The following is a 14704-nucleotide window of genomic DNA, read 5'->3' on the forward strand; positions in this document are numbered from 1 at the left end:
GCTAATTCTACATCACAGGAAAGAAAACGTGCCACTATATTCTATAGTAAACACCGGGTGTAATCTTCCTAAAGGCAATGTAGATTATTTTTTAAACCTGAAAAATATTAACAACCAAAGCACAGGACCTTTAAATCCACAAACGACTGTTTAAAAAATATGAAGGGAAGCTGTAGCCCCAGAGAGACTGAGCAAAGTTGCTGCATTTTTTGCCTGCAGGATGGGACCTAGCAGAGAAATAAAGAGGCTGTGTTATACCACAGGGAGTAAATCCAAACGTAAGCATTCCAACGCTCAGCCAGGCCACCCCTCCCTTCCCCAGCCCGTCATCCTCCTGCAAAGTGTTCACAATTTGCTGTCCTTCCTTCCAAAAGCCAGTAGACACAATCAGCTTTTCCTGGCTCTGCCTTGCAAGTTGGGGCTGCCCGAAGGAAAGCTGAAATAAAATCAAAGGGAAGAATGCAAATCCATTCAGACCCTTCTGACCATAAACTGGTGTGAAATCCTTGCTCCGTGAAATGCCTACCTTCACCCCAATGAAATGAAAAAGAAGGAATCATGTGAATGTCAAGAGTTGCTCCCTGCAGACGCTCTGCTGCTAAGATACACCATCACTCGCTAATAGATGTCTGCAAAGCCAGGGACTAATTCACAAGTGCCCCCATGCCCGATGGGGAAAATTCACAAGCTCTGTCAGGCAACGGTTACCCACAGCTAATGAGCTTTTGACCCAAGAGGCGAGCAGCCCGATAGGAGTTGAAAAAGAGAGCGGTGGAAGGAGAGGGACAATGAAATCATACAGGTGGAACCAACCGGCTTCCCACGAGCGCCAGGCATCCCGCTAGGGCCCTCAGGCGCCGCGGTCCCCGGCTCACCTGGTACACGTCCCGCAGTCCGCACCACGTCCGCAGCACCTGGTGGCAAGCCCGCAGCCTCTCTGTGTACCATCTCCGCAGCGTGGACACGGTCAAGTTCCACACGAAGCGGCTGCCGCTGAAGAGCAGGTCCTCCACTCCGCACATGAACACCGAGGCCATGCCTCCTCAGTCCCTCTGAACCCAGGCAGGGGGTGGGGTGCCGGCGGCTCCCGCAGCTGCAGCGCTGCGAGCCCGATCGCAGCGGCCCCACCGCCTGGGCTCCCGACGCCGGCTTCTGTGGACCGCCGGGGGTCAAGCCTTCCCCCAAACTGGTCTTTCACGGTGCGTGCTGGCCTGGCTCCGGCGGCATGCCCCGAGATTGGGCGCCCGCCAACCAACGGCTGCGGCGGGCACACAGAAGCCCAGTGTCCACCCCGCCCTCTCGCTGGCGGCGCCGAGCGAGCTGCGCTAAGCTCCGCCAGGCGAGCCCTCGGCGCTCCCGGGTCGCTGGAAGCCCGGGCCGGCGAGGACTCCCCCTGGCGCTCCCCGAGTGCGCTGGGCAGCGGGGGGAGTGGAGCAACTCTTTGCAGGCAGACGAGAGCGCTGCATTTCAGCGCACTGGGCTTGCACGTCCTGCACACACCACACACGCGCGCGCGCACACACACACCAGCCCCAATCTCCGAATCCGCTTTGGGAAGCACCTTACTTTACACTACAGGGTCTTTGCTTGGCCTCTGTTCACATGATAAATATCTCTGGGCAGCCACAGATACAGGAGGAAAAAAAAAAATCCTCCGAAGCAGCCCTTTGGACCCCACTCGGGGGAACAGCCCTGAGTGTTTCCTTGTGCTTCACCAAGAGGTGAAGATAACAGTCTCTGAGCAACAGCGTGTGCGTGACTGCAGAACCTGCCTTCGCTCCTAACTTGAGGGTCTCAGAGAAAATGACAACCTGCCTACTGTTGCCAGCCGGAAAGCAGGATCGCACACCCCGCACACTGTGCTAATTCCAACGCAGCAGTCAGTTCATGAGAAACACAAAGAGCGTTCTTGGTCTCTGGCAAATAGCTTCCAGTTAGTATCTGCTGGGAAACAGAAGCTCACAAGAGATTCCTTGGTTTGGTTCTGGAAAATTCAGCTTCTGGACATGTGTAGCAGCAGCTGCTAGCACAAACCTGCACAGATAGTTTATTCTCGACTCAAAACCAAAGGAAGGTGTTCCACCACTCACCGTCACCAAATAATTAATGTTTTGTTTTTTTAAAGTTCTCCCCCAGGAACTGATATTGCCAAAGGCATGTGCAAAACAGAGCCCAAGGAGTCCCACATGCCACCAGGCTCTATTTTCCTTTGGAATATGTGTAGATTTCGGTCCCAAATAATTGTAAAACATTGCTCACAGCAAAAGTACTGCAGCAAATTTCAGGATGTTGTTTTTTCCTGAATCCATCTGTAGGACAATCATCTGTATTTTACTGGCAGTTTCACACCTAGGCTGTTATCTGTGCTATTAAGTGGCAGAAAGGTAAAAGTGCCAAAGCTTTTCTCCCGAACTAGCTCAGAAGGCTTCAGAAGAGATTATCGACAAGTAAATCAGCTTTATTTCAGGTTTCAAATGTGCCTTTGGAATCTTAATTCAGGTGAAAGTCACCCAGTGAAAAGAGAACACAAAAATCTGTCCTCAAAGCGCCTACTGTTTTCAAAGTGACCATAATTGGGAAACTCTTAAAAGATGTTTCTTTTCTTACTTTTTACTTCTTTTATTACTAATGAAATTGCCTAAGAGTTTTTTTGTTGAATTAGTTAATAGGACAAAAGACCCGATCCAAGATTTGCAAACCTTTCTTCACAGTAAATCTGCTCCATGTGTTCCTTAGTATTAGCACTCTGATATTTTCCAAGATAATGGTCACAGTGTTTACACAGAATCAGAAAATACTAGGTCCCACTGAGTCAAAAGACAATGAACCAAGTACACTTTGAAAATGAAATGTCATCCTTCTAATGGAAAACTACCGAACTTCAAAACTGGCTTACGAGTACGCGTGGATGATGGTGGTACATTTACTATTCTTTTTAATGATGCAGTGAGACCGTGTTCTCGGAAATCGGCAGCCAAGGGAATACCGAATAAAACCTACGACAGGTCATTTATCTCCGTCTCATGACACTATTCTCTCACAAGAGATGCTCTAGAAACACCATGGCTATTATCTGTGCATAAGCCTAATGTCAGTGGTCAATTCCAACTTCAGTGGTTTGCATTCAAGGTTTTCAAAGTCAGTGCTTACACTATTTTCTAGAAAAATTGGATGTGGCAGAACAGGGGTCCTCAAAGTATAGTCCCTGAACTGGCAGCATCAACATCACCTGGGAACTTGTTAGAGATACAAGTTCTTGGGCCCCCTCCAGAATCAGGGTGCGGTCAGGGATCTGAGGTTTCACTTGGCTTCTGGGGGATTCTGACTCTAAAGATGGAGAAGCGCTATTGCAGGGCATGGGCATTAGGTGCTAAGTGTCCTAAGAGACTTAACTCCCTGCTCCTTAAAATAAATAAATAAATAAATACATTTACTTATTTTTTTTTTAAAAAAGACCTGTGGCACTTTGTAAAAGCTCCTTAAAGCCACAAAGCCTCAGTGTACTCATCTATAAAACAGGGATAATATCAGAATCTACTACATAGCAACTGGGGAAAGATTAAGTAAAATATGCTGTATAAATTGTTTAGTATATGGCTGGCAAAAAGTGAGCGCCCAAAGAAAACAATGATCACCACCACCAAAATCAGGAATTGTTTCATTTTTTTGGTACCTAGGTAAAACAGTATTCATAAAATGTGTTTTAAAAAAAATTTCAACTAATTATCTACATCTGTTTTCCTATCCCTTTCTGTGTGTTGGAGGTTAAAGTTGACTTGTTTTTGAAGGAGCAGTTCTTTCACTTTCTTCAAGTTCCCCAAAAAATTCTTTGGAGCTAGCTCTTCTCCATCACACAGCCAGCCTTTCTTGAGGACCCGGAGAAGCAGGAGATGCTCCAAGCTAGATGCAAGATAAGAAAAGACATTTTCTTCCCACCAATATAAACATAGACGCTTCTTCTTATCCAAACAGCTTTCTTCTCCTGCAGCAGGAGAAGTTCAAAGCTCTAGGCAGAGATAGCTTTTAGAGGGAAGGAAAAGTAAGTTCTTCACACCAGGGGCCGACAGTGGGTGGCAACTGAACCCAGGCGTGGAGCAGTGGAGAAAAGAGCCACCCAATTGCGGCATCTTTCTGAAAATGGACAAGCCACGTGGCACAAACCAGATCCCAGACACACACCCTTGAAGCTGGTCTAAAATTTCCTGTGGAAAGGGAGATAAATCAAGCTGTCTTCAAAATTATCTTGCCTTTTCTTTTTCTTTTTTTTTTTTTAATTTAAGAAGAGGATTTTTTTTTTCCTCTACAGCATCAGAGTTCCCTGCAATACACTGTAATTTCCTGCAGCTCTCTCTGGAGGCTTAAAAAGATGCTTCAGGTGACAGCATGGCTCATACTCCTGGGAGTTCTGCTGCAGACGTAAAAGAGAAATTGTCATTATCCCCGAGGCTCCCGTAGGTTCTCCTCTGAGCAATCCGCAGGAAGAAGAGCACAGTGCTAAGAAGACAGCACAAAATGCTAACCCCTGTCTCTAGAAAGAGATAAGCAGTTCTATCGCAGCGGCTTCCAGGGGTCCCCTCTGCCCATCAAAAAGACAGAGTCCATCGAATGCCTGTGGATATTTTTAAAACTCTCCTCTCTCCATAGCTGAAGAGCCAGTGTGGCTAAATTCTGACAGGCCACGTCTGACACAGGGCTTGAGGGGGACGAAAACAAGGTCTGGTTCGGTGGCTCTCAATCAGGGGCAATTTTGCAACCCTGCCTACAAACGCATTTTTGGTTGTCACACCTCGGGGATGCTAGTGGCGTCTAGTGGGTAGAGGGATGCTGGTAAACATCCTACAGTGCCCAGGGCAGCCTCCACGACAAAGAACTCTCCTGCCCCAAATGTCAGTGGTGTGGAGACTGAGGAACCTTGGTCTAGTTCAACCCCACAGCCTGCTCTTCCTCTCAGAGGACTGGTGGGGAAACATTCTTCCCTCCTGATGTTTTCTCCCAAAAGGCAGACTGGAGATGCAACAATAATGGTATTCACACACTCACCAAGAGCTGTAATGGACTCAAAGCCCATCGAGAAGGAACTGGAATGACATTTCCTATCATTTTTTTTCCTACCTTTTTTTTTTTTGGATATTTATCATAAAAATAAGAAATAGTCATTTTCACCATAAGCTATATATCTTTTGGCACTTTAATTTTTGGCCTTATCATTTCCTTTAAATCACAGGCTGCTTAGTAGGGCTGAAGGCTTTCTTTGGCACATGACAAAAACAATTCCCCCTATATCAACCCCAAGGTGGAATGCTGATGCCTCCAGTGGGCCTTGAGTTGCTACAGAAGTCTCTCATCGCCTCAAAAGGGGCAAAGGTGCCCCCTTTGGTCCACTTTTCACTGCTAGACTGTCAACTTTTTTCTTTAATATACAATACTCTTTATTGTAAATTCCATATAGCCAATTAATCAGTAAGTCAAAGAAGGCTTTCACTGATTTTTTAAAATATTTATTTATTTTGCTGTGTCGGGTCTTAGTGGCGGCACACGGGGTATTTTGTTTTGGCACGCAGGCTCAGTAGTTGTGGCACGCAGGCTCAGTAGTTGTGGCACGCAGGCTCAGTAGTTGTGGCACGCAGGCTCAGTAGTTGCGGCACGCAGGCTTTGTTGCCCCGTGTCACGTGGGACCTTAGTTCCCCGACCAGAGATCGAACCTGCATCCCCTGCATTGGAAGGCGGATTCTTAACGACTGGACCACCAAGGAAGTCCCCAGACTGTCAGTTTTCTGAGGAGTGCCTACAGGTGAGTGGAGGCGGATGGTCCCTCCTTGTGCAGGAGTGTACCCCACGCACTGGAAAATGTTTAGTGACCTTGGGCTCTGCTCACTACACGCCAGTAGTGTCCCCAGTCATTATGACATCAACAACAAAAAGCACCTCCACACACTTCCAATTACTCCAGGTGGGGTGGTAGCCAAGTCCACTCAGAAACCACTGGCAGAAGTAGGGAAAACGCCTTATTCATATTTGTTCCCCCAGTGGCTGGCACATAACAGGCCATCAATCAATGGTTCTTGACCTGACAAATGAATGACTCTTTGTCTCAAGCGTGAATATAGAAAGAAGTTCATCCATTTCCAAAACACACTCTTGTTCATTAAAAAATTACGTATTGAGTTTGCAGTACGTGTCAGGCAGGGAACTGAGTACTTAGAACACACCAGGCAAAACAGAGAGGATTTCTGTCTAAGTGGGTCTTAGAGAATGGAAGAAGCAGGCAGAGCCTCACAGGGTTATAAAAGAGACATGTGATGGAAGCTGGGGGCAGGGGAGGACCAGGGAAGGCCTCGCTGAGGATGTGACACTGTGACACCGCAGCTGAGACCTGAAGGCTGAGGAGGGCGGAGCCAGGTGACAGGAGAGGGGGGACACAATAGTGGTCCAAGGTGGCATGAGCTGTAAGAATGAGGGCTCCATGGCTCTATAGCAAGAGGGATCTCAGACTCGTGGGACTTGAGGGGAAGGGTGAGAGAGAGCGCTTGAGAAGCAGAAGAGCACGGAAGCCCAGCTGCAAGGCACCTGCAAAATTCCAAGGGTGACAAGGAAGGGCTTACCTAGGAATTGCTACATAATGAAGTCAACAGGTCCCCCGGAACAGGGCTTCAATATGCACATGGGGTGAGAGTTTGGTGGGCAAAGGTGCCCTTTTCAACGCAAGCACCTCTTGTGGCCTCTGGGAGGACTGCCCAGCTGTGCAGAGGCAGTCTACCCCAACAGGGGGTCTGCATGCCCCTCCCCGCTTCTACATCTTGCCCCAAGGAGAAGGCAGGAGGGCCAGTGGGACACAAGTTCTGCTTCAATCTCACTTGAGCCAAAGGCAAAGTGTTCTTGTTCCTCCCTCCTCTCCTGCTTTTTTCTCTCTTCCCTTCCTCGGGCTGAGCGAGCCAGGAGCATCCTTCGGTCTTGGCCTCCAGCGGCAGGAGGTGGACGGGAGCATGCAGAAGTCATGGAATCCTGAAGGGAAGGGTACCTGTCATTATCACCATCACCCAAGGCTGACCAGTAGGTTGGTGAAGTTCTGCAGCTGCCTTTAGGACTTTGAATGGCTTTTTGGCATCATAAAGGGCTAAAAACCTGTAGTGGTAACTAAACAATATCCAGCACCAAGGCATCTATCCATCTTCTTTTCCTCGGCAAACTCATTCCACTCATAGAAGGAAAACAACAAAACAAAACTTTCTCATCTTTCCTCAAAAACCTCACCTGTTATTTTAGTAAATCAAATTCTCCTTGCTCAAAGGAAAGAGGAGGATGCTATCTCCACTGCATGAAAAAGTACAAAACAGGGAGCAACATATCAGATCCTGCATTGTATCCATTTTTACTAGTTAATCCACTAAAGAGATACTGGAGATTTTTGCCAGGTCAGATTTTAGAATTCATCAGCGTAGATGAGAAAGCACTTGAAGGACCATGAAGGTTCCAAGGAAGCCCACGTAGATCAGAGGGAAACGGCTGACCTTCCTCTTCTGCTTTTTTGTTTTGTTTATAACTTTTCTATTTATTATGTATTTAAAGCATTTTCAAATACTTTGTTTTTCTTTTTTGTGCATTTTATTTTTATTAAAAAAATTTTTTAAATTTTAAAAAAAGTTTTATTGGAGTATAGTTGATTTACAATGTTGTGTTCGTTTCTGCTGTACAGCATAGTGAATCAGTTATACGTATACACACGTCCACTTTTTTTTAGATTCTTTTCCATATAGGTCATTACAAAGGATTAAGTAGCATTCCCTGTGCTATACAGTAGCTTCTTATTAGTTATCTATTTTATATATAGTAGTGTGTATATGGGCTGACCTTCTTCAAAGAAGAAATAGTATCAATCTTGTGACTTATCTCCACCCCCATAATTTATCACCTTTTATTTATACTTAATTTACATGCACACCAACAATGACAAAAATAAAATAGTAATAAATTGGTCTATATAGCACCCTTTTCTAAATAAATAAAGGCAGCTCCACACATATTATCAGTTGATTTGCACAATATTCTCCCAAGGTCAAATGGAGAAAGGTATTGCTGGCCCCATTTCATGGATAAAGAAACTGAGACACAGAAAATCTGGGTGATTTGCTGAAGATCTGTGGAAAAAAGCATTTAAAAGCATCTTAAATAGCACAGCTGCTAATTTTTCAGTCCTTCTACTTTAATTGAGAAATAAAAGGACTTTTTGGTATTTATAAGTTATCATTTGTTTTGGCCTCACACTAAAATTTATAGGGTACAGGGGGCTCTAGGACTTACTTATTATCCAGGAACTTAATGTGACAAAATGTCCACCCTTTGGGTTTACCCAATTTAAATAAGAATAAAACAATGAGAAGGAAAAGAAAATCTATAAAGAAAAGTAACTGAATTTTTTATGGGAGATAAGAAAGCAGTGACTTAAAACCCAATGACCGGAACTTCCCTGGTGGCGCAATGGTTAAGAATTCACCTGCTAATGCAAGGGACACAGGTTCAAGCCCTGGTCTGGGAAGATCCCATATGCCACAGAGCAACTAAGCCCGTGTGCCACAACTACTGAGCCTGCACTCTAGAGCCCGCGAGCCACAACTACTGAAGCCCGCGTGCCTAGAGCCCGTGCTCCGCAACAAGAGAAGCCACCGCAATGAGAAGCCCGCGCACCGCAACGAAGAGTAGCCCCCGCTCACCACAGCTAGAGAAAGCCTGCGTACATCAACGAAGACCCAATGCAGCCAAAAATAAATAAATAAATTTATTAAAGAAAAAAACAACAATGACCTTCACTCCTATACAATAAATGGTAGAAGGAAAAAAAGGATAAATGAAAAATTTTGACTTTCCAAAGATTAACAGATAATTGTAGTAAAATGAAAAACAGAAATCAGCCAAGATCAATGGCCTTCAAAGTAGTAAAAACTCTCAAGGCCAGGAATACTCTGGCTAGCAAACAAACATGGGCAACAGGTTATAAATATAGATCATTTCTCCATTATTACTAAAAACTACAGAATAATTTGGTAGGATTATTGTTAGGAACTTCAACTATTTGGCCCGTTAGCAGTAAGAGCAAAATAAAAGCAAAGTTTAGCATCCAAAAAAAAAAAAAGATATAAGAGTATTTCTTGTGTCTTGCCATCCTAAAGTTAATTTGAAGTGGGTAGTAGCAACATACTGTTTTCAACTATAAAATGAATTGTCTACAAGAAGATAAAGAGGCCAAAAGCAGTAGGCTACACACCTGAAGGATTGTGAATATTGTATAAAGATGAGAAAGCACTTGTGTATTTTTTAGACCAAGAGTTCAGGGAGCTCCAGGCAGTATTCAACAGGAATGAAGAGAAGAACTACACGATCTGGTCTTGAGTCAATAACAGAGGAAGAAAATAGGTTTTATTTCTGAAGGACCTAGCACCAAAGAAATTTAAGGTAGACCTCCTTACCCTAAAAAGATCCATTATTATTTCAGTCTGGTGGACTTAACAGATAATCTTGGTTTATTTTTTATATGTTTATGTATTTTGGCAAATAGTGTTGGTCGTCTATCCATTAGCCATTTACCCCCTTTTCAGAGACTCTGATTTTGTGGGTGGCCATTTTCTATGCCCCTGGGATGAAGTATGATTGGTCTAAGGGAAGGCATGACACCCCATTCAAGCAATAAGCTATAAAGTGAAGATTTCTAAAGGGTTCTGGAAAAGATTTTCCTCTTCAAAGAGCTGGAACAACACAAGAATTTTTTGAGCACATTCCCTGATTCCTGCTTGGGACACTGTCATATGAAGACACAATGCTTTGAGCTACAGCAGCCATCTTGTGACCAAGAGGAGAGGTGTTAACAGCAAATATAGTAGAAAAGAGGGTGGTAAAAGCCCAGGTCCTTGATGACATTGTTTAGATATCAAACCAACTCAGCAGCAGCCTATTTTCAGATGACTTGTAATGAGATGTAAACAACAAATGACCTTACATAGTTTAAGCTACTTTCAGTTGGGTGTTTTGTTACTTTTCAATAGATCACATTTTAAAACTTACTACAAAGCTACAGTAATCAAGACAGTGTGGTACTGGCATAAGGGCAGACAAACAGATCAATGAAATAGAATCAAGAATCCAGAAATAAATCCTCACATTTATGGTCAACTGATTTTTGACAAAAGTTGCAATATCATTCAATGGGAAAGCACAGTCTTTTCAACAAGTGGTGCTGGGACAACTGGAGAGCCACATGCAAAAGAATGAATCTGAACCCCTACCTCACACCGTGTACAAAAATTAACACAGACCGAAGAACTAAAAGTAAGAGCTAAATCTATAAAATTCTTCGAAGAAAACATAACTGTGTATCTTTGTGATACTGAATCTGGCTGTGGTTTCTTAGCTATGCCAGGAAGAGCATAAGTAACATAAAAATAAACTGGATTTCATCAAAATTTAAAACTTTTGTGTTTCAAAGAATTCTATGAAAAAAAGATGAAAAGACAAGCCACTGACTGGGAGAAAATATTTGTAAATCTTATATCTGAAAAGGAACTTATATCCTGAATATAGAAGGAACTACAACTCAATCACAAAAAGACAAATAGCCCAATTTAAAAACGGGCAAAAGATTTGAATATACATTCCTTTAAAACAGATATACGAATGCCTAGTAAGCACATGAAAAGGCACTCAACATCATTAATCATTAGGGAACTGCAAATCAAAACCACAATAATATACCCACTTCATATCTACTAGAATGGCTATGATCAAAAAAACGGACAGTAAAAAGTGTTGGTGAGGCTATGGAAAAACTGGGACCCTCATAGACTACTGGTGGTAATGTAAAATTGTGCAGCTGCTGTGGAAAAGAGTGCCGATTTCTCAAAAGGTTAAACAGAATTTCCATGTGTCCCAGCAATTCCATTCCTAGGTATACACCTGAAAGAGGTGAAAACAGGTGTTTAAAAAAAGCCTTAAACACAAATGTTCATAGCACTGCTACTCAGAATAACCGAAAGGTGTAAACAATTCACATGTCTATCAGCAGATGAACAGATTAAAAAAAACCCAGTATATCCATATAATGTAATAACTATTTAGCAATAAAAAGGAATGAAGCATATACGCAAGGGAATTGAAAATATTTGCTCACATAAAAACTTGGACATAAACGTTCATAGCAACATTATTCCTAAGAGCCAAAAAGTGGAAACAACTCAAATGTCACTTGATTAGTGGATACATAACACGTGGTATAGCTATATAACGGAATATTATCAGCCATAAAAAGGAATTAAGTATTGACACATGCTACACCATGGATGAGTCTTGAAAACACGAGAATTAAAAAAAGTTAGACAAAGAGGCCATATACCCATAAAGACAGAAGGTAGATTAGTGGTTGCCAAGGGACTGAGGGGATAGAATGAGAGGGACTGCCAGTGGGTATGGAGTTTCTTTGGGGGATAATGAAAATGATCTAGAATTGAATAGTGGTGATAGTTGCACAACCTTGTGAATATACTAAAAACCACTGAACTGTACCTTTAAAAGGGTAGATTTTGTGGTGTGCGAATAAATAAAAATCAATCAAGAATAAATAATCAAGCAATCAGTAAAAAGTAAATAACTAAAAAAAAAGATACATGCTACGACATGGATGAATCTCAAAATCACTATGCTAAGTGCAAGAAGCCAGTCATAAAAGACCACACATTTTATGATTCCATTTATATAAAATCTCCAGATTAGGCAAATCTATAGAGATAGAAAGTAGATTAGTGGTTGCCTAGGGCTAAGGGAGTTTGGAGGGAGGGGTGGAGGAAATGAGTCGACTGCTAATGAACATGGGGGTTTTTTTTTTTTAAGACAATGAAAATGTTCTAAAGTTAGAGTACAGTGATGGTTGCCTAAGTTCATAAATACACTAAAAGCCATTGAACTGTACACTTTAAACAGGTGAGTTTTATGGTATGTGAATTATGTCTCAAAAAGAAGTAAAAAAAAACCTTAAGCCTTTATCGATGTTTGCTAAATATCCTACTATGAGCATGCGACACTTACATCTTCAGAAAAAGGGGTGAACAATTTTCTTGACTGGAAAAAAACACCTATTATACAAAACAAAGTAAAAATGAGGGCAGGAGAAAAGTACTGCATATGAACTCCATTTTGAAACTGACTGTATGCATATAGAAAAAAACTAGAGAAAAATAGATCAAATTATTGATAGTAGTGATTTCTGAGTTGGCATCACTGGATGATTTTAATTTATTTTGGGCGAGGCTTTCTTTTCCTGGTTTTCTATATCAGCACATACTACTTTTCAATTTCTAATTTTGAATTGCACATGTAATCATATAAAAGCTATTCAGTGAATGAAACATAAGCCTCTCTCTCATCCTTGTTCACCAGCTCCTCATTTCCAGAGCTGCCATGTAAGACTGCTCAAGTTGTTTACTGCACAAGGACATCTGGCTGAGGCAGTGAGTGGAGGTTATAATCTAGCCCCTGGGCTCCGCTGGATAAGCCATAACTCATGGCTCTGAGGAAAGAGTCCTTTTCATCTTAACCACATGAAAAATGCTATGTAGATGGCAGCCCTGCCCTTCTCCTTCCCCCAAGGGCTACCACCATGCCTAGTTCCTCGTATACCCCTCCAGACATAGTCTATGCTATCTAAACATAGACTGTAATATGTAGGCAAAAATTATTCAAAAAGAATTTTAAAATAGCAGGAAAAGGCAATATAATATAATCAGAATTCAAGTACTTCTAGAAAAGTCTTTCAAGGTAGCATGGTAAAATTGGATGTAAGGGAAGAAAAGCATGTTTTGAACAAACAAGTCTTAAAGAAAGAATTCTAAGTGCAACAGTTGTTGGGTTGTTTTCCACCTTAACAGTCCACAATTCACACACATTGTTTAAGCAGCACATGAGACTGGTTGTACCCATTGCCAAGCGGGTTGATATTTGGTACTTCACTCACCACACTCGCCACGGCTTAGAAGGGCATGGTGGTGTGCCTGTGGTCCAGCTTCTACCGGGGAAAGCTTTAGGATGAGTCTGCTGAGAAACCTGAGAGTGAGTGTCCCCACGTGAAAGCTGGTACTTCCATTTCATTCACTCTCCTGTCCTTCAAAACAGAGAGCATTGCTCAAACAGAAATCCTAGGGCACTCTACTAATTTGTACTCTAACATCTGTATATTCATTCAATTTGGGTTGAAATTTCTACCTGAGGGAAGTGATGGTTACATTAGTAAATAATTCAAATGACCAGATCTGATTACAAGACTTCCCCTGTCACTCTCAATAACCTTTTCAGCTATTGTCTTCTGTTTCAGGTTTCGCCTCATTACAGAAGGCCATTCTGGTCTTCTTTGGGGTTCCAACTCTTTTGCCTCGGGCTTTTCATGTTTGCTGTTCCTTCATTCCTGAACATTCTTTTCCTCCCCAGGATTTCATCCAATAAACCCCTCATTTATCTTTCAAGACTTAGCTTGAATGTTGGTCTCCTGAAGCAGGTGCAGGTTCCATCACAGCAGCTTAATCCTTCCCTCTCATAATATCCATCATGTTTACAATCACCTGCTTATGCCTGATTTCACCACCAGACCACACCGTCCATGAGTTCAGGAACTATGCCCGTCTAGAGAGAAATGTAACAGCTATCCATGGTCCTACAAAAGGAGAGCCTTTCCTCATTTAAAAAAAAAACTGGGGGACTTCCCTGGTGGCACAGTGGTTAAAACTCTGCGCTCCCAATGCAGGGGCCCCAGGTTCGAGCCCTGGTCAGGGAACTAGATCTCACACGCATGCCACAACTAAGGAGCCCACCTGCCTCAACTAAGACCTGGTGCAACCAAATAAATAAATAAAATAAGTAAAACAAAAATTAAAGCACTGTGATTAAAAAAAAAATTGGATGTAATTTAAAAGAGAGCTTAGGACTGACTGTTTGAGAGCCAAGAATAATAAGGCTTGGAACCTATTCCCTAGGTCTAGAAGCATTTTCCAAGGAAGAAACATGGGGCTGATATTGGATTAGGGCAAATCACTGGATAAGAACCAACAATGGGGTAAAATAGTTGAGACCCAGGAAGGTGTTCAGATGGCTTAAGTGTGAGATATTTCTAACAGAGTTGGGGACACTATTTGCTAAGAAAGAAAGTGACGTGTGAGACCTCTGGTGCTGAACCATCTTAATTTTAATTTGACCTGATTCAAATGAGTCTTGACAGTAGCAGCAGGGATTATCTGAGACATATTTGTCCTCCTAAGTGGCTTAGTTCTCTAAACCTTTTCAAGAGTGCTTTGGGACATTAGGAAACTAGTTCACCTTCTATAACTTCAAGTTATGCTAGGAGCAGGATGAGAAGACTTGAACTCATTAGCCTGGCGGATTTGTCCTCTGTGTCTATTTCTAAAACAGAATAACTGATTAGCTACAAGAGTGCAGAGAATGTCAACAGTTATTGGCATTCTTTACTCTGTTTTGAATGCCATTTTCTGTACGCACTACTATACAGTTTTAGGGAGGGTAAAGAATTAAAGTAAATAATTTAAGCTATGCAACACAGAAATATATAAAATGCAAACATTATATTTACATGATAAAGTACAACTACCATAAACATCAGATTATGATCAAGCTGGAGGAGATGTTTCAAAAGCCCACAATCATTGAAACACAGTTGTGT

The 14704-nt window shown here is 42.5% G+C and overlaps 1 protein-coding gene across 3 annotated transcripts in view; it reads right to left on the minus strand.

Annotated features, from left to right (window-relative positions):
• Positions 1-14704, minus strand: part of FRMD4B (FERM domain containing 4B) — a 275548-nt gene that overhangs the window by 184792 nt on the left and 76052 nt on the right. The window contains exon 1 of one of the 3 annotated variants that reach the window (XM_060022881.1): positions 876-1107. The exons of the other annotated variants lie outside the window; for them this stretch is intronic. Within the exon in view, the coding sequence (XP_059878864.1) occupies positions 876-1037 (162 nt within the window). The 5' untranslated portion in view covers positions 1038-1107. Of the gene's footprint in view, positions 1-875; positions 1108-14704 lie in introns of those variants that run through there. 3 annotated transcript variants of the gene reach the window in all.

The sequence above is a fragment of the Delphinus delphis genome, chromosome 10, assembly GCF_949987515.2.
Source record: "Delphinus delphis chromosome 10, mDelDel1.2, whole genome shotgun sequence".
In the NCBI taxonomy this organism is placed as follows: domain Eukaryota; kingdom Metazoa; phylum Chordata; class Mammalia; order Artiodactyla; family Delphinidae; genus Delphinus; species Delphinus delphis.